Source organism: Dreissena polymorpha, chromosome 7, assembly GCF_020536995.1.
Source record: "Dreissena polymorpha isolate Duluth1 chromosome 7, UMN_Dpol_1.0, whole genome shotgun sequence".
NCBI classification, from domain to species: domain Eukaryota; kingdom Metazoa; phylum Mollusca; class Bivalvia; order Myida; family Dreissenidae; genus Dreissena; species Dreissena polymorpha.
In genome coordinates, this window is record NC_068361.1 from 49,645,895 (window position 1) to 49,669,849 (window position 23,955).

Genomic DNA, 23,955 nt, shown 5'->3' on the forward strand with positions numbered 1-23,955 from the left:
CCAAAACCTGATTTATGAAATCATAATCCCATTTTTTTTTTTATAAAAAGATGTGTCTCATGATTATTATATCTCAATTCTATTTCAATTATTTAATCTTTGCAAACAAACTAAATTATGAAAAATGCAATGAAAAATAGTGCAAACATGTACAAATGTAATAATGAGAGAGTAAGTAAAAAAATACCCCAAAAATGGAAACACCGCGAAAATTCCCCCTCCTAAGGGCTGTGGACCCCTTCCCCCAAAGTAGTGTGAGGGCCCTGAATCCTGTCATAGCGAATTATTTTATTCCTATCGAAGTTTACAATTATGAATGACAAACACACAGTCCGAAATACGTTTATGATTCGTTCGATGCTTTAAAAGTATTAAATAAAATACTGTTAAAACCACCACGTCAAAATTGTTCCTAAAATCCTAAGAGAAACTAGATAGATACGTCATAAATTATGTAATCAAGTAAATGAAAATGATAAATACGGAAAGCTGATACGGCAATATATTTTAAAGGAGAAAAAAAAGGATGATATATAACATAACAATAACATTCATGATGCATCCCAATAAATTTCAAAAATCAAATATTAGAACATGTAAATCGGCGCGTAGGAATACATAATTACAGTTAGATCGCGGTCACGTGAGGTACTGCCGGAGATCAACTACTGTAAACGTATAGAAATTCGTCGGTATGAAATTTCGTGGTTTAATAAAAAACAACTAATTCGTTGACACGTAATTTCGTGGATTTCAAATTTTCGGGGAAGATTGACAGTCATAATAATTAAACTTTTCTTAGACAACCAGAGTAATAACGAAGAATAATCTGCTAATGTGTGTTGACAGCAAGGCTTGTGATTAATGTGCACTGAAGCATGAAAGTGTTGCCGATAATTCTCGATAAGAGCGAATAAGCGACGATCTTGTGGATCCCCGCTCGCTAATTGCCATCAATGTTGCTTTGACAATATTTGCAATTCTCTGCTCAATCGGTCCCCTAGTAGTAACAATTGAGTAATAAGGTCCCCAAAATACGTTATGTCTCTTTTAACTTTAATTGGCACTAATTGACATATGTGATAAATCTGCAAACTGTTAATTTTACGACGTCACGTATAAGAGAACAATCGTTGATGTACAGTTTAAATTCCGTGCTTGATTTAAAAAGTATTATTACCCAAACACTTATCAAGAAAACAACATATTGTATTACATAGCATATCTCAATCAAATATCTCAGATAACCGAAAACACTAGAGAATGTCTGCAATGACATTCGGAAAGGACCGATTTCGGATTAAAAATGTAAAAATAATCGTTGGTACTTGAATTCGTGGTTCAGTGGAACAACGAAATCCATGAAAATTCGTACCACACGAACTTTAATAGTTTTACAGTAGTTTATCCGACCCTGCTTTATTAGGTCAATGTTTGCAACAGAGGCAGGATAAAACAATATATCAGGTAGCGTTATATCAGGAAGATATCAATAAAGTGTCTGATAGAGTCATTAAGAATCAATAAAGTCTCAGAGAGGGGTAGGAATTTTCCGTTCATTGTAAAACCATAATGGTAAAGATATCTCAGGGGCACTTATTTATAAAAGGTGGACCGCCAAGCGAGACAAGGGATAATAGTCACTTCCTTAACCCTTTTCCACTTAGAAACAAAGTGGTTATGTGCAAACAGCATAAAACCAGAACAGCCTGTGAGTAACTTGCAGAATGTTCAGGTTTTATGCTGTTTGCTGCTCATCAGTATCTAAGTGTTGGAAATGAAGCCTTTAAAACTTGAATTTAGTAAGGAAGGTATTTAACTAAATGTAACTTTCTAAGGGACTACTTATGTGTCAATATCCGGATATAATTGGTAAAGGGTTATCTGTCCATAATCTTTTTGTGGCTGCCATATTCCTCACACACCTTGTCATGGATTTTCAAGAAACTCGCATGAAATATTTAGGTCTTGAAACGATGTGTATGAAGGATTGGTTTGTTTAGCAAGGTTAAGGTCAAAGTCATACTTCAAGGTCAAGAGCCTCTCTATTTTTGTGTTTTATCCAGGTGTCCTTATTGTTGGAATCATTTGTATGAAACTTGACTAAAAGGTTGAGATCATTAAAACAATGTGCAGCAGTTCAAAGGTTTGTGTCCACTTGTTATATCCTAGGAGATACGGGGTGGACACAAATCTGATCATCTGCACATTGTCCATGACATAACCTTTTCATGCACATTCTTTAATCGTTTTATCCAGGTCTCTTTATTCTTTTAAGCATTGTCATGAAATTTGGCTAAAAGGTAATAGAAAAAATTTGCAGAAGGTCATAGGTATGTGTCCTCTCGTTACATCCTAAAACCATTGACGGATGTTCATGAAATGTTAAAGTCATGGAGACAATGTGCAGAAGTCATTAGTCAAATCACTTAAACTTAAAGGTCCAGAAGACAACCTGAAGGTCAGAAGAGTGGCAGAGGGGTATATAGCTGTCTCTTGGACTGCCTTATTTCAATAGAAAAGTGAACTTTGTTTAACCTGATAACGCAAAGAAAAGTGAACTTTGTTTAAACACATAACATATAAATAAATCCAACTTGAAACAATCATGAAATATATGATATTCAGTTTTGAAAAGGACTGCATCATTTTGACTCTCTCAATGCTTATTCTGCTGAAGTCCACCTGTCCACCTTTTCAGAATAGTTTAATTCATTTGCCTCTCAGGTGAGCACCTTAGGGCCCAAGGCCCTCTTGTTTGTAATTTGTACATAGCTAATTATCTTTATTGCAAACCAATTATTTCTCTGATTTGTACAGACAATATTCAAACACAATCTTTAACCCTAATATTTTCCGTTTGAAAAATTTAAGAATTTCACAGATGAATGATTCTTGTTTATACCCATGTTATTAAGTTACACTGGGTTCTTTATTGATTAAACACATTCATTGAGTTACAATACTTCCTCTTTGTGTGTACACATAAACTAGTTGTTAAAGCTCCATGGGCCAATATGGTTTAATGTTAACGCTACATGTCACATGACTGGTTACAGGATTTACTTTGTTTACTTGAGATTTAACAGGGCAAAACAAAGTTAAATTTTATGATCTTTTAACTCTATTTAGCTGGAAATTACGTGTTGATAGACCTGGACCTTAGCTAGATTGGTGTTTTGATTAGTTTAGTAATCAATGAGCCTTAGGATACCTTATTATTTGAGTTAATTAACAGATCTTGAGATAAAAAGCTTCAGTGGTCAAGGAAATGGCGACCTTTTCGGATTCCACCAATGGAAAAGGAAATGACTGGGTCCAAGACTTTTTGTGTTCGGCGTGCGAAGACAAGAAATTGGAACAATCTGCTGATTACTATTGTGATTCGTGTGTGAAGTTTTTCTGCCGAAAATGTATTCAGATGCACAGCCAGTTGTTTACCAAACATTCCCCTCATGGAAGGGGTGATATGAAGAAATGGCCAGTGGTCAAGAAGGTGGAAGATTTTCTTCTTAAATGTGATGTTCACAAAGAAGAAAACCTTGCAAGTTTTTGCAAAGACCATAGCAAGCTGTGCTGCAATACCTGTGCTTTCCATAATCACAGGTATTTGTATGATATTTGTTGTAAAAACTTTTAAGACAAAAAGTGTATTGTTTTAACCCATTTATGCCGAGCGACTAGAAAAAAGGCCTTGGAAAACAGCGTAGACCTGATGAGACGCCATGGCGTCTCATCAGGGTCTGCGCTGTTTGCTTAAAGGAATTTCTTTAAGAAACATTCTAAATATAGAAATAAATATACTAGACATCCCTAATTTTGGAAATAAATTGATCCAATTTATAAGGATGGGAGAGTCCACTAGGCATAAATGCGTTAAACTACTTTGAAATGAACTTAAATACTTATTCTAAAATCAATTAAATAATATTAATAATACTGATGTTATTTTAAGATTGCGAGCATATATATATATATATATATATATATATATATATATATATATATATATATATATATATATATATATATATATATATATATATACATACATATATATATATATTAAGTTTCAGTTTAGTTAGAGGTAAACTCCAGTAAGATTGTCCTGCTTTAATTTATGTAAAATTGTACTCTGAAAACATTAATGTCACTTATATATACTTGTGAAATATTAAAAAAGAAAGAGATCATAGAATCCATGACGTTTCAATAATTGTCACACTATTTTGTATGATAATTATGAGCCTTAAAAGTTAATGTATGGTTCAAAATAACAAAGATTAACACATTATTAACAAAATACATGTACATAATCAATGAATTTGTATTTTTTACCAAGCTTTTTTTTATCAGATTTACATTGATCAATCTGTACAAAATAAGTATGCATGCATCATGTATTAATTATTGGTTTTAATAAAGATAAAATGTTTTCTTACAGGCAATGCGAAACAGTGATGCTTTTAACTGACATGGTTAAAAATACCTCTACAGACCTCAAACAAGTATTAGTTACTATCCAAACTACTTTGGCAGAACTGAGGAAGCTTCAAGACAATCAGGAGGCTAGCATTCAGTCTGTGCAAAGTTCATATGATGAGCAGTTACACAAGATACAGGAAACTCGGCAAAAAATACTTGCAGCCTTAGACATGCTTGAAAAGAAAACTCTGCAGGAAATGAAAGATACACTGACCAAACTGCAAGCCTCTCTAAAAAGTGATGTTGACAAATGTTCCACTCTTGGAAATGAATTAAATCAACTTAGAGACGCTTTTCAGGACATAAGCGATAAAAGCAAGCAAGAACTATCTTTCATAGCCAGCATTAAATGCAAGGACATAATACAGCAGTTTGAAAACTATCAAAAGCAGAACTTTGCTCAACTAAAATTTTCAATAACTTTCCATCCTAATAGTGAAATAATGCAGTACCTTTCCCAGTTGTCCGGTCTTGGGAAGATTGAACACTATGCCCAGTCATTGACTGCAGTGGGAAATGCAGACCAAATCATAAGGATTGATGGAGAGTCTGAGTATGATGTATGGGAACAGGGTGATGAAGCTTGCGGTATCAGAGACATATGTGTTCTCCCTAGTGGACAAGTCCTTGTTGTAGACCAATATAATAAGAAAGTCAAGCTGCTAAACAAGCAGTACCAGGTTGTGAGTCACTGTAGTGTATCTGATAAGCCAGGTGGCATGTGTCAGATCACACCAAGTGAGGTTGGTGTTACTGTTGGTTCAGAGGTCAAGTTTATCAAAGTCAACAACAACCAGCTGGTGCAAGTCAGAAAGCTCAAGTTTCAACATGACTGTTTGGGTATTGCCTCCCACCAGGGAGACCTGTTTGTAACCTCTGGTACCGAACTATACAACTACTCGCTGGATGGTAAACTAGTCAGCAAACTTCACGAGAATAAGTCACATACAAGGACAGGTAAGAATCATATTGGATTTATCTCTATGATCAAGAACATATCATTAAAGCAGCAAGACCCTCTAAATTCTGCAGTATTACTCATTCAAATAGTTATTAATAAATATTGACTGTCACACCATGACAGGTCTATGAAAAGAAAGTGCATGGCTGTGAAAAGAATAGTTTTTGACATGTTCTTTATATTTCATTGATATCAAATAAACATGGTGTAATATGGTATGTAATTAAGCTTGTTTTTTATATTATATACTTATGATTATAAACTTCAATTTGTCTTTTATTGATGCAAACAACAAACAAGAATTAAAAAAACAATACTTAATTTATGTGATGATAATTTTAAGAGGTTACTTTTGTAATATGTGAAAAAGTACTAGACAGGAAAGTTTCATTATTGTTTCTTTTTCTACATTATTGTCCTTAAGTGAAAGTAACAAACGCAACTAAATTCATGATTTTTTACTCATACATGTATGCAGTATGCTTGTCTGATTTCACTCATAACTATGGCTAAAGATTGTAATCATGTATTCTGTTTTGCAGTATGGGGTTGTGCAGTGAGCCCAACAGGTGACAAGTTGTATATCACAAACTACAAACAGGACAAGCTCCTCACTCTGGCCAGGGATGGATCAGTCCTTTCCATCTTCAAAGACCCTGAATTGCTAGGTCCAAGATGTGTACATGTGACACCTGCAGGCCAGGTGCTGGTATGTGGATGGGTGTCCGATACTATCCTACAGATTGACAGTAAGGGCAGTAGGAAGCTGGCCACTCTGGCTACAGAGATGTATAGTCTAAGGTCAGTCTGCTACAACAGCAACACTGACTCCATTATTGTGGGATCGGTTAACAACAAGATCCTGGTGTACAAAGTGAAATAACTTATCATTCTTGTTTCTGATGTGTAATGATAAGTGATATAAATTACTATAAAGTGATATAAATTACTATAGCTGTTAGTCATTAAGTGCTATGGTACACATATATATATATATATATATATATATATATATTTGACATGTAATAATAAGTCAAAATAAATGACAATAGCTGTTTGTGTAAAGTGTTATGTTACAATTCAAGAATGAATTTGAAGTGTACATACTTATTTTTTTCTTTAAATAATGTTATTACGCATGCTATGTTTAGACAGTGATATATTAGATTTGTAACAATGTGTTGATTGGTTCATTTTTTGCTCTTTAAGTGGCTCTGATATATTTAAGTCAAGGGAATACTTATGGATCAATGATACTAGCGGATATTTTGTCATTAATAGATAGTTTTCACATTAAAACAACTTTGAAATGCGTTGTTATTGTTTTACAGCTTGTATGATTTTTTTCCATCATTTTGCGCTTTGCTTTGCTAATCATAATTGTGTACCAAACCCCGAGTTGGTAGAGGAAAACAAGTTACTCTCTGTTTGTTTTGTATGATATCAGGCGTGGCTTAGAATAAAATAATGGTGAAGCTTGCCAAACCTTAATTCTCACCAAGCCTGATATATTACAATACGATCAGGCAGTAATCTGTTTTTCTGTTCATCATAACTTCGTTTCCATTTTGAAAGAAATAATGACATTATCGCTGAAATGCTGCATTTTTAGCGGGAACGAATATGATTTTTGATGTTTGACTACTTAATAATGACGTCATGAGCACTTGCGATTAATACTTGTAAAATATGTGTTTTGCCGTGTTTGTAAATGTTTCTGTCAAAAATATAATACATCTTTGTATCAAATTGTTGGTTTCGTTGAATCTGATTATATTGTACCAATAATTGATAATCTAAGTGTTGATTCCAAGTAATATTACCAAACATTGGCTGATATAACAATTTCCTCTTGAAGTTTTATAAAACAATATATCCGGTAGCGTTTTATCAGGCAGATATCAATTTAGTGTATAATAAAGAGTAAAAAAGAATCAATAATGGCCAAAAGGGGGATGATGTATTCAATTCAATGTGAAATCATAATGCCAAATATAAATCTGCGAGCAGTCACTCCAGACTTGAACCAGTTATTTTTTTTCACAAATGGTGGGATGGGGCCAAGGCAGCTTCACAAAAACAGGAAAAAATGCCCTGATACTGTTTGAAGCATTTGCATGAAACTTGGCTAAAAGGTGAAGGTCAAGTTTACAGTCAACTCGTACCTAAGTCAACTCGCACGGTAGTCAACTCGCACATTTTTTGGTCAACTCGCACAGTAGTCAACTCATACCTTAGTCCAAATATTGACCTGTTAATGAGTTATAGATGAGTAATTTATGCAAACACTCAAATGAAAAACACTTTCAAAGTTTAGTTCAATAAAAAAAATCTATATTTTAAAAAAACTCACGCTTAATTGTATTCTCCATATATATTTTTAAGATTTACACCAAAATGATTAATTTCAAGATAAATTAACTTTAATTGAATCTTGTGCCGTATACAACACCTTTTACACCATTATCCGTGTTGTGACAAACATTACAGCAAAACTGATCTATTTACATACCAAATAACTTTTATTGATTATATATATAATGTTTGGCAATTTTAATTAATGGTCGTTGTATATAACACACCTCTTATACAAAGTAAACCATTAAAAAAAAACACCGACCACAATTAAGTGTAAAAGAAACGTTAAAGGAACATTTCACAGATTTTGGCATGTGTTGAAGTTTGTCATACACATGCTTTATAATGACAACAACATAACCCTCTAAATAATTTAATCGTTTGAGCTGCAACACTATAATATTTAGGTTTTTAAATCGCCAAAAGATGCATATAATGGATATTTTAGAGCATGGTTAATGTTCAGTATAACTGTTTTATCACAAGTATCATAACTAATACGAAAATTTGCGAATCTGAAACATCTTTTTTTCAATTTTTTCAATTTACCCAAACGTGAAAAGGCCCCTTTAAAAAAACAACAACAAACACTTAAAAGTGATTCAGTAGTGTCCTTGAATCCTGAGTGATTCAGTAGTGTCCTTGAATCCTGAGTGATTCAGTAGTGTCCTTGAATCCTGAGTGATTCAGTAGTGTCCTTGAATCCTCAAAATCATGAGGAAGAGTTGATTTGAAAAAATGCATGTGACTCATAGTATCTAAAATTTACTTACAGTCTTACTTTAGAGTCTTCCTTAAAGGTGCTTGTACAAATTGATATCAACATTTTGAAAAAAAAAGTAATTAAATGTTTTTACTGACGAACAATATAGTTTGGGATTATCTATTTTTATATGCATATGTGTTAAATATGGGGCATATTGTGATAAAATCCGTGGCAATTGGTTGGGCTGAGTCAAGGGAAATGATGTCTGCTCAATAATTGTTATAGTTTAACCCTTTGCATGCTGGGAAATTTGTCGTCTGCTAAAATGTCGTCTGCTGAATTTCTAAAATTTGCATTTTCTTTGATTTTGTTGAAAGAATACTGTCAGAATAGCAAACAGTTTGGATCAGGCCTTTTCCGCTCCACTTTGGGAAAACGCCACACTGGAATTTTGGGAATTTCGCGTTGTGAAAAACCCCATTTTGGGAAAAAAATTATTCGCAAAACTTGCACAATTGGGAAAAATAATCGCATGTCAATAGTGTTTCTTATTTTTGAAGAAGCCGTTAACTGGTAAATAACGACTATTTTGATAACATAGTATCAAAATTTTACAAAATATTATGAACATGATTGATAAGTTCATGTTTTTTTATCTGATTTTGGGTAATGGGCCTGACCTTTTTTTAGGTGAAAAAAATTGCGCGAAACGCAGGATTTTGTGGAAAATAAGGAAAGTCTTAAACAATCAATTTAACATATTTTACTGTTTAAAACAAATTCAATGCAACAGATAATTTAATTATGCAATATTTTATTTTTTCTACACTGGATCAGGTTAACTTATATATTTAAAGAACACTGTATTATGTGAATTGGGAATATATATTTAAACTTAAGGTAAAAAAAAAAAAATTTTTGTTTTTTTTAATTGGGATTTTTTTTTTCAATTGGGAAAAAAACAACCAGATTTGCATTGGGAATGGGGCCGAATTTCGGAACCGTGGCATAGGGTGGAAAAGGCCTGTGGATTCTGATGAGACGCCACGCTCTCTGGCGTCTCATCTGGATCCAATCTGTTTTTCAAAGGCCTTCAAAATTCGGTTCCAGCACTGAAAGAGTAAAAGTAAATCATATCATAATGAAACTTGGTAATAATATTTATGGGTGAAATCATATACAGGCCAAGTTTGATAAACATCAAGATAGCAGCATAAAAGCCACATAAATACTCAAAATAAATTCTATTTCATGCAATTAATAGTTAGCAAAATAAAGTTAACCCATAAAAATCCTTATATGTGTTTCTTATAACAAGAGCAAAAATTTCAATGCTAGATGTGATATGGTAACACAGATATAACCAGGGGTTTCCAGCCTTATATAACAGGGGCCTTCCCAATTGAAAATTTCTTTAAAATCATGCAGTTTTCCCCAAAATCCTAACTTACACCAGCTTTTTCATTTTCCAAAGAAGTAATTTTAATGAGAATTCTTCCCAAAATGAGCAATTTCTTCCCAAAATCCATAGACTATGGCCAGTCTTCCCAATGAAGCGAGGAAAACCCCTGTATAATGCAATACAAAATGCTTTGTGTGTGTTTGTCACAATATATTCCATGTGAAAATCAGATCCAAATATTTACGAGCAAATATTTTTTTCTTTGGAATATGACCCAAGAAATGCTGTAAAACCAGCCAATAAAATCAATAAAAAAAAAGGCAAAAAAAATCAAAACATATGGGACATAGGCTCTAACTTAAGCTTGATTGGTCATTTTTGGCTTGATTACTACTTAAATGTACCCTAGGTACTCTTAAGTATACTTTAATGTACCCTGGGTACAGATAATTTAGTAGGAGTTTCAATAATATAAGGGCCATTTTACAGAATATTGACATAAATATGAATGTAATGAATTTGAAAATAGCCGACAACGACCAATATAGCATAAGAAGTCCCGGGTACATTTAGAGCATTTTCTATACGTCCTTCCCGAGCCAACAATTACCAATCGAGTCTAATTTAAGTATGCAGGACGGAAAACACTGGTTCATGTACATTGTTTGTAATCAAAGGCCCATGTTTAATGTTTACTGAGGTTAGATAGGCCCAAAAAAATAGGTCCGTTTCTGGTCTCCTTGGAAAAAAAAAAACAGGGTCGGCTAAGGTATGACCTTATTTTTTCGGGTACTAGAATGGAAGGCTACTAAAGTTTATAATAAGAAAAACATGTATATATGTATGCTTTGTTTGCTTGATATAACAGATTAAAAAAATAAATAATAATATTTTTTTTTTTTGGCTCATCTATTTTTTGAAACAAAATTATGAGCTATTGTCATCACCTTGGCGTCGACGTCGGCGTTGGCGTCCGGTTAAGTTTTGCGTTTAGGTCCACTTTTCTCAGAAAGTATCAATGCTATTGCATTCAAACTTGGTACACTTACTTACTATCATGAGGGGACTGGGCAGGCAAAGTTAGATAACTCTGGCGTGCATTTTGACAGAATTATGTGCCCTTTTTATACTTAGAAATTGAAAATTTGGTTAAGTTTTGTGTTTAGGTCCATTTTATTCCTTAAGTATCAAAGCTATTGCCATCATACTTGCAACACTTACTAACTATCATAAGGGGACTGTGCAAGCAAAGTTATGTAACTCTGACTGGCATTTTGACAGAATTATGGGCCCTTTATACTTAGAAAATTGAAAATTTGGTTAAGTTTTGTGTTTTGGTCCACTTTACCCCTAAAGTTTCATAGATATTGCTTTTATACTTGGAACACTCGCAAACTATCATATGGGTACAGTAAAAGGACAAGTTGCATAACTCTGGTTGTCATTTTTACGGAATTATGGCCCTTTTTTGAAATAGTAACTTTGAATATATGGTTAAATTTTGTGTTTCAATCCACTTTACTTCTAAAGTATCAAGGCTATTGCTTTCAAACTTCAAATACTTTCATGCTATCATGAGGTTACTGTACCTGGCAAGTTGAATTTTACCTTTGAATGACCTTGACTCTCAAGGTCAAATTATTAAATTTTGCTAAAATTGCCATAACTTCTTTATTTATGATTAGATTTGATTGATACTTTGACAAAACTACTCTTACCTGACATACCAGAATAGACTCCACCCAAACCATCCCCCGTGCCCTCCCCCCCCCCGAATCCTCCCCCCCCATATTTTTTTTATTTTTTTTTATTTTTAAGATCATCTCACAAATGACCACCACATCCTCACACTATACCAACCCCCCACCCCACACCCACTCCCATTTTTTTTTTTTTTGAAACGGTTAAAAAACACAAAAAATTATTTTTATTATTTTATTTTTGAAATACCGGCCAACCATCGCACGCAAGAATCCCCTCACCCCCCCCCCCACCCCCCACCCCCGATTTTTTTTTTTTTTCATTTTTTTTTTCGCATTTTTGGAAGATAATGTAATAAATGTCCACACCTCCACACTATACACCCCTCTTCACTTCACCCCTCTCTCCTTTGTGATTGAAATTGAGAGTCCCTTCACCTTTAAAAATAAAATAGATGAGCGGTCTGCACCCGCAAGGCGGTGCTCTTGTTAGAATGTGAGTCTACCAACATGACTTGAAATGTGAGTTTCTTTCTGGTCCATACATTTTTGGCAAAGTTATGGGCCTTGGTTTTAGACATCTTCCGTTTTCCTTTTTTATGCGATGCTTGGACTGAGTAATGTTCTCTATATAGACCCTTTTACAGGCTTCTTTTACGAAATACTTTCTGATATTTCGCTGTTTTTTTGGTATGTGAGTTTATGCACATGTGTTACAGATTAAGTGTGAGCGTTCTGGTCAAATTATTTTTGGCCAAGTTATCAAGTTATGTTTGCTTGATATAACAGATTAAAAAAAAAAAAATAATAATATTTTTTTTTAGCTCATCTATTTTTTGAAACAAAATTATGAGCTATTGTCATCACCTTGGCGTCGGCGTTGACCTAGAAATTTTCCGTTTTCCAGATGTTTTAATGCGTTAGATATTTATTTGATATTTGGAATGTGAGTCAACCTACATTCAGATGAAGTATAAGTGTTGTTCCGGTTCATTGATTTTTGGGAAAATTATGGGCCTTTGACTGAAATATTTTTCTCTTCAATTGTTTTGCGAGATTTTTGCGAAACACTTCAGAAATTTCACAGATTTTTATGTGCCCCATAGGGTGGCATATTGCAGTCTGATTTTTGGTATGTTAGTCTAACTACATGACCTACAGATGAAATGTGAGTTTTGTCTATACTATTTTTCTCTAAAATAACTGTTATCCTGATTTTTTTACGTAAAGCTCTCAGATATTGCTCTGATTTTTTGTTTTTGGTTTGTGATTCTACCGTCATGACTTACAAAAGAAATGTGAGTTCCTTCTGGTAAATTGTTTTTTTGGTGAACTTATGGGCCTTGGGCTTTACAATTTTCTCTATAATAGCTGCTATGTTACTTCAAACGCAGAAGGGGGCATTGTTCAGGTCTTGTTCATTATTAAAAAAGTATCTTTAGCAAAATTCCAGTTTAGACGGAAAATATTGTCCCTGATTAGCATGTGCCGACTGCTTATTTGGTTTTACTCTTAACACACATGCATTAAGCCCATTTTTCCCAGAACAAGGCTTAAATAATCTTACTTTATTTGTAATTGCCTGGTATTATATTTTTACAATAATTTTTTTCTTAATTCTTATGATAATAATAATATAATTCTTTATTTTGCTCTGAAAACATACAACAGGATGTCATTATGCTTTTTGTGTTTGCTCTTCACACAAATATAATTCTTTATTTTGCTCTGAAAACATACAACAGGATGTCATTATGCTTTTTGTGTTTGCTCTTCACACAGGAGGTAGTACAACTATGGGATGTTTAAGAAATAATATTTTTAACCAGGTTTTCTGAAGGAAAAAACTGGTTATTAGATTGGCGAATGCGGGCTGGCGGGCTGGTGGGCGGGCGGAACAAGCTTTTTCGGGCCATAACTATGTCGTTCATTGTCATATTTTAAAATCATTTGGCACATTTGTTCACCATCATTGGACGGTGTGTGGCGCTAAATAATTACGTCGATATCTCCAAGGTCAAGGTCACACTTTGAGTTCAAAGGTCAAAATTGGCAATAAATGAGCTTGTCTGGGCCATAACTATGTCATTCATTATGAGATTTTACAATTATTTGGCACATTTGTTCAACATCATGGGATGGTGTGTCGCACGAAAGAATCACGTCAATATCTCCAATGTCAAGGTCACCACAACTTAAAATAGATTTATTTTGAAACAAACTTACAAAGGGGGTTAATTTTGTTTGTTCATTTCAAAAGTTCAGTTTGAGTTGTCTCCCTTAATCAGATTTTTTTTCACAATGAAAACCTGGTTTTGTGACAATTTTGTCCCTTGTTCTATCATGGTTTGTTGTTGAATAATCCACAGTAAGGAGTATAGATGCGTAGGAATTAAGTCACGAGTGCGAAGCACGAGTGATTTGATAACACGCATCTATACAACTTACTGTGGGTTATTCGACAACAAACCATCATATAAAAATATTATTTCGATTCTAACACGATTCTTATTGATTTGTTTCAAGCTTTAGGACGTGAACTATATTTTTCAATACTCCGCCCTTCTTAGTACAAAGTTCACTATTTAGTGACGTCATTGACTTGTACAAACATATGACGTCGTTTCATTCATAAATATTTTGCAAATGATGTCACTTTCATTGAAAGCAACAATCGTAGAAACTTAATGACGTCACGTTTATTGAAGCTACTGAAAAGCTGATATGCTATAAATGTTTTCTGAATTACGCTTCCTAACCAATAACTTTCTTTGTAGGTGTTGTTATGCCACTTATCACCAAATATACAATTTGTTGTTTCATTACATTTATATACATGCTACATTTATTACATTTCTTTTAGGGCGGGTTTTTGCACGTGCTTTTAGTACTGCAATATTTTATTTATTTATTCGGAACTATTTTCGAAACATTAAGCTCCGCCCATAAGTTATTGCAGAATAACCCACACTTGATTTCCTTCTTTGTCTATAGAAAACAAGTCACGTGCCGTGTTAGAATATTGTGTAAACAGTAATTATTATCGCATCATGTATTTCAGACAGTGGACGCCTATCTGCCGTGCTGTATAAAGTGGGTGGGTTGTGCAGGCAGCGAGCCACGTTTCCGTGGTTACCCATGTGGCATGTGGACGCTCTTCCATACCCTGACAGTCGGTGCCGCTCAACATGACAGACAGAGTATGTATACGAGCCTTGTTCTGGAAAAAATGGGCTTAATGCATGTGCGTTTAGTGTCATCCCAAATTAACCTGTGGAGTTAGCACAGGCTAATCTAGGAGGACACTTTCCGCCTAGACATGATTTTTGATTAGAAAAGATGTCCTTTAAATGATTAGCCTGTTGAACTGTACAGGCTAATCTGAGATGACCCTTTATGGACATGCATAAGGCCCAGTTTTATCAGAACCCGGCTCATATTATTGTGTTCATTTTGTAACTTTTGTTTTTTGGGTTTGGGATGGTGCCCACTGAATTATAGTAAGACAAGAACAGCCGTTATGTTAATTAAACATTTAGAAATGTATGTTTTAAATAGAAAATACATTATCAGCTTTTAAAATAAAAAAAAACAACACATGAAAACTTTAAGTGGAATGAAAATTAAGGGAATTACTGGGAAAAGCGAATGTTTTTATGCCCCCTTTTCGAAGAAAAGGTGGCATATAGTGATCGGACTGTCCATCTGTCTGTCTGTCTTTCCGTCACACTTTGCATTAAGGTTTCGAAAAATGCTCATAACTTCTATGTCCCTTGAGATATAACCTTCATATTTGGTATGCATGTGTATATGGACAAGGCCTTTCCATACACACAAAATTGTTTACCCCTGTGACCTTGACCTTGAACTTAGGGTCCGCGTTTAGGTTTCGAAATCTGCGTTTAGGTTTCGAAAAATGCTCATAACTTCTATGTCCCTTGAGATATGACCTTCATATTTGGTATGCATGTGTATATGGACAAGGCCTTTCCATACGCACAACATTTTTTACCTCTGTGACCTTGACCTTGAACTTAGGGTCCGCGTTTAGGTTTCAAAAAATGCTCATAACTTCTATGTCCCTTGAGATATAACCTTCATATTTGGTATGCATGTGTATATGGACAAGGCCTTTCCATACGCACAAAAAATTTTACCCCTGTGACCTTGACCTTGTACTTTGGGTCCGCGTTTAGGTTCGAAAAATGCTCATAACTTCTATGTCCCTTGAGATATAACCTTCATATTAGGTATGCATGTGTATATGGACAAGGCCTTTCCATACGCACAAATTTTTTTACCCCTGTGACCTTGACCTTGAACTTAGGGTCCGCGTTTAGGTTTCAAAATCTGCGTTTAGGTTTCGAAAAATGCTCATAACTTCTATGTCCCTTGAGATATAACCTTCATATTTGGTATGCATATGTATATGGACAAGGCCTTTCCATTCGCACAAAATTTTTTACCCCTGTGACCTTGACCTTGAACTTAGGGTCCGCGTTTAGGTTTCAAAATCTGCGTTTAGGTTTTGAAAAATGCTAATGACTGCCATGTCCCTTGAGATATAACCTTCATATTTGGTATGAATGTTTAACGGACAAGGCCTTTCCATACGCACACAAATTTTGACCCCTGTGACCTTGACCTTGAATTTAGGGTCCGCGTTTAGGTTTCAAATCTGTGTTTAGGTTTCGAAAAAAGCTCATGACTTCTATCAAGCGTTTATAGGGGGCATAAGTCATCCTATGGTGACAGCTCTTGTTTGTCTTGCATCAGTTTTCCGTACATTTAATTAAAACATGAAATTGATACGAGGTTGTGTACAGACACAAATCTTCTACAATTTCAGACCCGAAAGAATTGCCAATAGATGTACTGGCAGCTATTGTGGGCTATATGAAGCATTTCTTTGGTTGTGAGACATGTGTAAAGCATTTCTTGGGGATGGCAAAAAATACAACATCAGGGGATCACACCCCAAACGGTGCAGTTCTGTGGTTGTGGCAGGCCCACAACAAGGTCAACGCTAGACTCCATGGTGATAAAACCGAAGATCCAGCGTTTCCAAAGATACAATTTCCATCAAAAAATTTGTGTCGGGACTGCCATATCGGCGTAGGTGAACCCGACAAGAACAGCATTTTCCACTTTTTACTGAGCTTTTATGGTCGATCTGGGATCATCGTTGAACCAAGGAACGAGACAGGAACTTCAAGGGAGTTAGGCACGGTAGAAGTTAGTGAAAATAAAGACTTGGACTGGTGGGAGTTACATCAGAGAAAAAAAGATCTGGATAAAATACGAGATTTGCGGAAAAAGAAAAGGTCAAAGGATGAGGCAAGGAAGGAAAAGAAATTCGGTGCTTTAGTTGTGGCAAAGCAACCTGAGGGTGATACATTTGACAAAGAAGTCCAATTGGAAGCGCTGTCGTCTGTATCACAGAGGTACCACTGGGATTTCTTGGGGTTCTCTAACGTGGACATGAGTCTCTGTGTGGTTTTCTATGTGTTATGTACGCTTGGGATACTGGCATTGTATTACCATTTTATAGTGCGTAGAAAATATCGTCCATGTAAAATTTCAACACACAACAAGTTTTGGTAGCAGTTCATAACTTGGGAACATAATCCGATTAAGGCTAAAACCTTGGTTTACTTTTTTTGAATGTATAATCCTTGAATATAAAATTACGAAAATGAATGTAACATTTTAAAATTAAAATTTAAAATTTGAGTAAACCAATGTAGAGGCCCACATGACTGTGGCATAATATTTTGGTTGTCTGTGTCATCTTCCATTTTATTTATTTCAAAATTGAAAGCCTTTCGGCTTATTTTAGTTCTCTGTAGCTTAAAACATGTTTGTACACGTACATTTAATTAACCATTATGCAATACCAGTGCATTGTATTCTAATTAAAAGACTTGTTGTCTATAAACTACTTTCAGTTAAAGATGGAATCTGGAATGTTTTTAATTTAAATGTAAAAGTATTTTTTTTTTATATTTAAAACGATTTTTTATATTTATTTTATAATTTAGTAATTTTGTTAAAGTACTTATTTGTACTTTAACAATAAGTTCCAAGCCTTTTACAGCTTATTTTGTTGTTGAACAATTTATTCTTGCCATAGCCTAATGTTAATGATGCTTGTTGCCAATTTGTGACCAAAGACCTTTTTTTTAAACAACATTCTGATAATTGTGTTTGTTACAGCTGAATGTCTTAAAGTTTGTTGATGGAATTTGTTTAAATGATGACATATCTTGGTGCAAATCAAAATCGATGTTACAAAACCAGAGGACAAGTTGGAACATACAACAATTATATGATTGTTAAACTTATGCTTTTGTGTTCAGAAAACTTACATTTGTATGTAATGTAACATTTAAACAAAGGTTTCTTGTTGTGTCAATATGTGAGTACATAAAACCTGGAATTTTTAGCTCGGCGTTTTCGGAGAAAACCTGAGGTATTGTCATAGCTAGCTCGGCGTTTCCATGTCGTGTCTTCCGCCGTGCTTAAACCTCAAAATTGCCTCTGAAATTAAAGTGCTTCCACCTACAACTTTGAAACTTCATATGTAGATGCACCTTGATGAGTTCTACACTCCACACCCATTTTGGGGTCACTAGGTCAAAGGTCAAGGTCACTGTGACCTCTAAAAAAACAACAAAAAAACAAAACAAACTTCTGACAAGATTGAATTTATTCAAAACTGAACCCGCAGCCGAGCTTTAGCACCCGTTATGCGTTGCTCTTGTTATATTTAACAGATACAGGGAGTTTTATCATGCTATTGTGTTTGTATATAGTATTTATTCATATTTTATTATTTTATCTCATTAACTTACCTTGAGTTATTCTTAAAACATGCATTAGTTCCGTTTAAACCATACATGATTACAAATTACATTTGAGTAAACAGTTACAAAAAGGCAGTCAGGGTGGGGTAGGTAGTTTTATCTAGCATAGCAGATACAAAAATACGTATAGCAAATACAATGTTATTATAGATGCATTTTGCTAATTGTATTACTTGTATTACTACTTAAAGTACCCCACCTGTGGTAAGAACATATATGTATTAATCACATTGATTAGTTATGCCCCCCTTCGAAGAAGAGGGGGTTTATTGCTTTGCACATGTCGGTCGGTCAGTCTGTCGGTCGGTCGGTCCGTCCACCAGGTGGTTTCCGGATGATAACTCAAGAACGCTTGGGCCTAGGATCATGAAATTTCATACGTACATTGATCATGACTCGCAGATGACCCCTATTGATTTTGAGGTCACAAGGTCAAAGGTCAATGTCACGGTGACCCGAAATAGTAAAATGGTTTCCGGATGATAACTCAAGAACGCTTAGGCCTAGGATCATGAAACTTGATAGGTAGATTGATCATGACTCACAGATGACCCCTATTGATTTTCATGTCACTAGGTCAAAGGTCAAGGTCACAGTGACCCGAAATAGTAAAATGGTTTCCGGATGATAACTCAAGAAGGCTTAGGCCTAGGATCATGAAACTTAAAAGGTATATTGATCATGACTTGCATATGACCCCTATTGATTTTCAGGTCACTAGGTCAAAGGTCAAGGTCACAGTGACCGGAAATAGTAAAATGGTTTCCGGATGATAACTCAAGAACGCTTATGCCTAGGATCATGAAACTTCGTAGGAAGATTGATAATGGCTGGCAGATGACCCCTATTGATTTTCAGGTCACTAGGTCAAAGGTCAAGGTCACAGTGACCCGAAATAGTAAGATGGTTTCCGGATGATAACTCAAGAACGCTTATGGCTAGGATCATGAAACTTCATAGGTTGATCTTAATCATGACTGGCAGATGACCCCTATTGATTTTCAGGTCACTAGGTCAAAGGTTAAGGTCACAGTGACAAAAAACATATTCACACAATGGCTGTCACTACAACGGAGAGCCCATATGGGGGGCATGCATGTTTTACAAACAGCCCTTGTTTTAACTAATCTTTCAAAAAGTATTATCATTTGGCCTTTTTTCCATGTTTTCATTATGTACTAACTGAAAACTTTACTCTTCTTTTAATGCTGATGTCGCATTTTACTTATTTTAATATTTTCAATTCTGATATACATGTATATGCTGTGTTTCTATACTGAAATATTGATTTTCAAAATCAATGTTGACAATACACTGTAATCTTACAAGTATCTGTTTGTGTTTAACTGATGTACATCTGCAAGTACGTAGAGTGTGTCGTAATGTGCAGTGGTTGTGTGCTAATTGAGTCAGTTGATGTTGGGAATGTCAATTGTAGCTGCAAGTACGTAGAGTGTGTCGTAATGTGCAGTGGTTGTGTGCTAATGGAGTCAGTTGATGTTGGGAATGTCAATTGTAGCTGCAAGTACGTAGAGTGTGTCGTAATGTGCAGTGGTTGTGTGCTAATGGAGTCAGTTGAGGTTGGGAATGTCAATTGTAGCTGCAAGTACGTAGAGTGTGTCGTAATGTGCAGTGGTTGTGTGTTAATGGAGTTAGTTGATGTTGGGAATGTCAATTGTAGCTGAAATGGTCTTGGAAAACTGGGCTTAATGCATGTGCGTAAATTGTCCCAGATAAATCAGGCACTACACGTAGCCATTCTAAAATGATTTGCGTTAAGAAGAGACTTCCCGTAAACAAAAAATTTGCGTAAAGCTTTTTGCATGAATCCTCTTTCTCCCAGAGCGAGACGTGCTGCTTGGGTTAACAGAGCTGTGATATGAACTAGTCAGTTATAAATTGAACGGTTTGTTCCACACATTTTCATTTAAGTTCATGGCATATAACGTGTTTGTATGTTTTGTTCACTAATTGTTTTTGTTTTGTTGTCAAAAAAGAAAAAATGGTAACTCTGCGTTAAGTGGGACATTAAGTTCTTTGGAATTGGTAAGGATGGGTGTAGTTGGCCAAGTTCTGAGACTTTGTAGCAAACATTTTACACTCTGTACTTAAAGGTGAATAGAATTGGTAAATAATGTAAAATAATTGTTGGTATGAGATTTGTTGTTTTTCAAGAAGTGTCTTTCGTGGACATGTAAATGAATGGATTTCTGATTTAAAAAAAAGACACATTTGTGCCGGTCATTTTCTGACGTGTTTATGTTTAATTTGTGGATTGGTCAACCCACACAATCATGGACAATTAATGGTCAACACACACAATCATGGACAATTAATGGTCAACCCACACAATCATGGACAATTAATGGTCAACCCACACAATTATGGACAATTAATGGTCAACCCACACAATCATGGACAATTAATGACCCATGAATTACAAATGATTTTTGAGTTAATTTCATCAAATATTTTCTCACTCTCACAAGAAATTGTTTATGCTGCATTCCATTGTAATAACGTCTGGTGACAGACATTTTCAATGATGGATCATCTTGATTCAGATTAGCATTTTGGCTAGATGCATTTCACAGCATTCACCAATAGATGCATTTCACAGCATTCACCAATAGATGCATTTCACAGCATTCACCAATAGATTACACAGCATTCACCCATAGCTTAATTTTGACAACATAACTCTATAATTAATAAGGATTTTTTAGTTGTTTGTTCTTTTTCATCTATTTTACAGTAAAATATGCGAACATTTCAATTAGGCCCTGAGACGAACTGTATTCATCCTTATGACAAACTCGGTTTACCTGCAGATGCATTTGGATGGGTATTAGCCACATATTTATTCCAATTAACATGATTCAATCCATAAATTATCACTGAAATTACAAATAATAAATAATGAAAAACACAAATGTATTCGACTGATGGGCAAGGTGCTCTAATGTTTGTCTATATCTTTCATATCACTAAACTTGGATTCCTGGTATAATTTTTAGCTCGGCTGTTTTCGGAGAAAACCCGAGGTATTGTCATGGCCAGCTCGTTGTCTGCCGTCCAGCGTCCAAGGTGCTAAAACCTTAACATTGGCTCTAAAATCAAAGTGCTTCCACCTACAACTTTGAAACTTCATATGTAGATGCACCTTGATGAGTTTTACTCGCCACACCCATTTTTGGATCAAAGGTCAAGGTCACTGTGACCTCTAAAAAAATAAAATTCTGACAAGCTTTCATTAATTCAAAACTGCACCCACAGCCAAGTGTTGGCACCCGTTATACGGTGCTCTTGTTAAGACTGATTCTAAGCTGTAATTTTTCGGATATTTAATTGAAAATAAAAATCTGTAAATTGTCTGTTGTGCCATAGGAATGAATGGCTCGTATTCTTGTCTAGAACAGTTATAGTGACCATTATAATGCCTCGGTTAATGAGGAGTTGTGTTATTTACTGCATTTACAATGTTGAATACTAAATTATTGCTTACAGTGTGAACTTGCTCTGATATATTTGTTATGTGCAGGTTTATGTTTAGCTGTCAGATTATGAAATACAGCAATTGACAGATATAGTAAACATTGTTTGTATGTTTTTATGCCCCCGGATCGAATGATTGGGGGTATATTGTTTTTGGCCTGTCTGTCTGTCATTCTGTCTGTCATCAAAACTTTAACCTAAAACTTTAACCTTGGTTTAAGTTTTGCGATAACTTTTGCAATATTGAAGATAGCAACTTGATACTTGGCATGCATGTGTATCTCATGGAACTGCACATTTTGAGTGGTGAAAGGTCAAGGTCAACGTCATCCTTCAAGGTCAAAGGTTAAATGTATGGCTTCAAAGCGGCGCAATAGGGGGCATTGTTTCTGACAAACACATCTCTTGTTTATCAGTAGTATTATGTTCAGACTTTGATGTTGTAGTATTTTATCATCAGCTTTAAACCATTTGTATGTACAGTTGTTTGTTAAAGTTACGTTGTGCGTTGAATGCATATCTGTTTGGTGTGACTGCAATACACATTGAGATGTTGATGAGATATTGTTTGTGTTTTACTTCAAGGTAGAAACATGTGGTAAGTTATTTTAAATGATAAATGATCAATTAACAATCAAGACAAGCTGCATCATGCTCAATGTTGACCTTTGACTTCATGGTTTGACCTTGACCTTTGAGCTGGGAACAAGTCTTTCAGACAACAAGCCTCATCCACAGTGAAAATTTTGCTGCAAATTATTATTGTTTAATTGCATTATGAATAATGAAATGACAGCTATGACAAGATCAAACAACCAAACAGATGCTTTTAGTGCCAAGGCATCAACTTTTATCATGATTATATGGCAAAATCTGTGTATTATCACAATTATAGAAAATATCTAAGTCAATAACCAATCTGTGTCATGCTGATGCCTGGTTATGATACAGCTCCAGCATCATTGTCCTTCACATTAGAACTCCAAACTTGTGTTAGTGATGACAAACAATTATCAATGGAAATGTGTCCGAACTTTACAACAAGAGGACCATGGCCTCTAGGTGCTCACCTGAAACTCTCTGAGAAGGTGGTGTTCAAAAGAATAAAAGTTCTTTATCAAACATGTATATTCTAGGCATATTACTATAACGGTGTTAACACAGAACATATATAAACATATTTGAAACTTGTAATAATTTGCTAGGGAAAACTACAGGAAACACCATGTTAATCAGTAGCTTGTTGTCTTTCCTGCAAAAGAGGCTGTGCATATACCGTAAAAATCAATAGGTCACTTATTAATAATAATAATCTGAATTAATGGAAATACCGGTATTTAATATGAGTAATTCAATGATTAGAAATATGGTTGTTGTTCATGTTTCTGAATCCATCACCAGTATCATAATCACAATCATCAAAACAACTTTAAACTTCACACTATCTTAGTATCTTTTTAATGGTTGAAATCATCTTCCGAAAGAAGCAAAATCAACCTGTGTTAAAGGTTGCACTTGAGCAAAAATTAAAAGAAAAACTTACACTTTCCGTGGCAGCCATATTTTCAACAGACCAGAATCATTTTTGAACTAAATGGTGATATCATTAGTAAAAACATTCTGAGCAAGTTTCATGACTATTAAGCTAAAAATGTGACTAAGAGTAAACTAGGTTTCAATATAGCCATCGTTGGAAAACTTCCGTACCCTCTGGCGGCCATGATTTTTTTAACAGACCACTTTTGAACATGGCCCATATATCATTAGAACAATTCTTCTCAGCATGTTTCATGATAATTGAACTTAATAGGTGAATTAGTCTTTCGCTATAGCCATGTAAGGAAAACTGCCTTAATCCATGGAGGCCATGTTTTTCAACTGACGAATCACTTTCAAACTTGGCATAAATATATCATAAGAACAAATGTTCTGACCATGTTTCATGAAGATTTGACTAATAATGTGACTTCTAGAGTGTTAAA

At 34.8% G+C, this 23,955-nt stretch overlaps 2 protein-coding genes across 5 annotated transcripts in view; both read left to right on the forward strand.

Annotated features, from left to right (window-relative positions):
- Positions 1-22,533, forward strand: part of LOC127836931 (sulfhydryl oxidase 2-like) — a 40,219-nt gene extending 17,686 nt beyond the window's left edge. Inside the window, exons 9-11 of one of the 4 annotated variants that reach the window (XR_008029006.1) lie at positions 14,674-14,812; positions 16,462-19,977; positions 20,059-22,533. Coding sequence is in view for 1 of the 4 variants with exons in the window: in XM_052363578.1 (XP_052219538.1) it covers positions 14,674-14,812; positions 16,462-17,216 (894 nt within the window). In the remaining 3 variants the exon portion in view is untranslated. Of the gene's footprint in view, positions 1-14,673; positions 14,813-16,461 lie in introns of all 4 variants that reach the window. The other 3 variants (XR_008029007.1, XR_008029008.1, XM_052363578.1) reach the window with 3 other exon arrangements.
- On the forward strand, positions 2,990-6,761 carry LOC127836932 (uncharacterized). Its single transcript, XM_052363579.1, has 3 exons — positions 2,990-3,606; positions 4,445-5,442; positions 5,989-6,761. Exons 1-3 carry the CDS (start codon positions 3,272-3,274, stop codon positions 6,327-6,329), a joined length of 1,674 nt encoding a protein of 557 aa, XP_052219539.1. The 5' UTR covers positions 2,990-3,271; the 3' UTR covers positions 6,330-6,761.
- Positions 22,534-23,955: the final 1,422 nt, after the last annotated feature.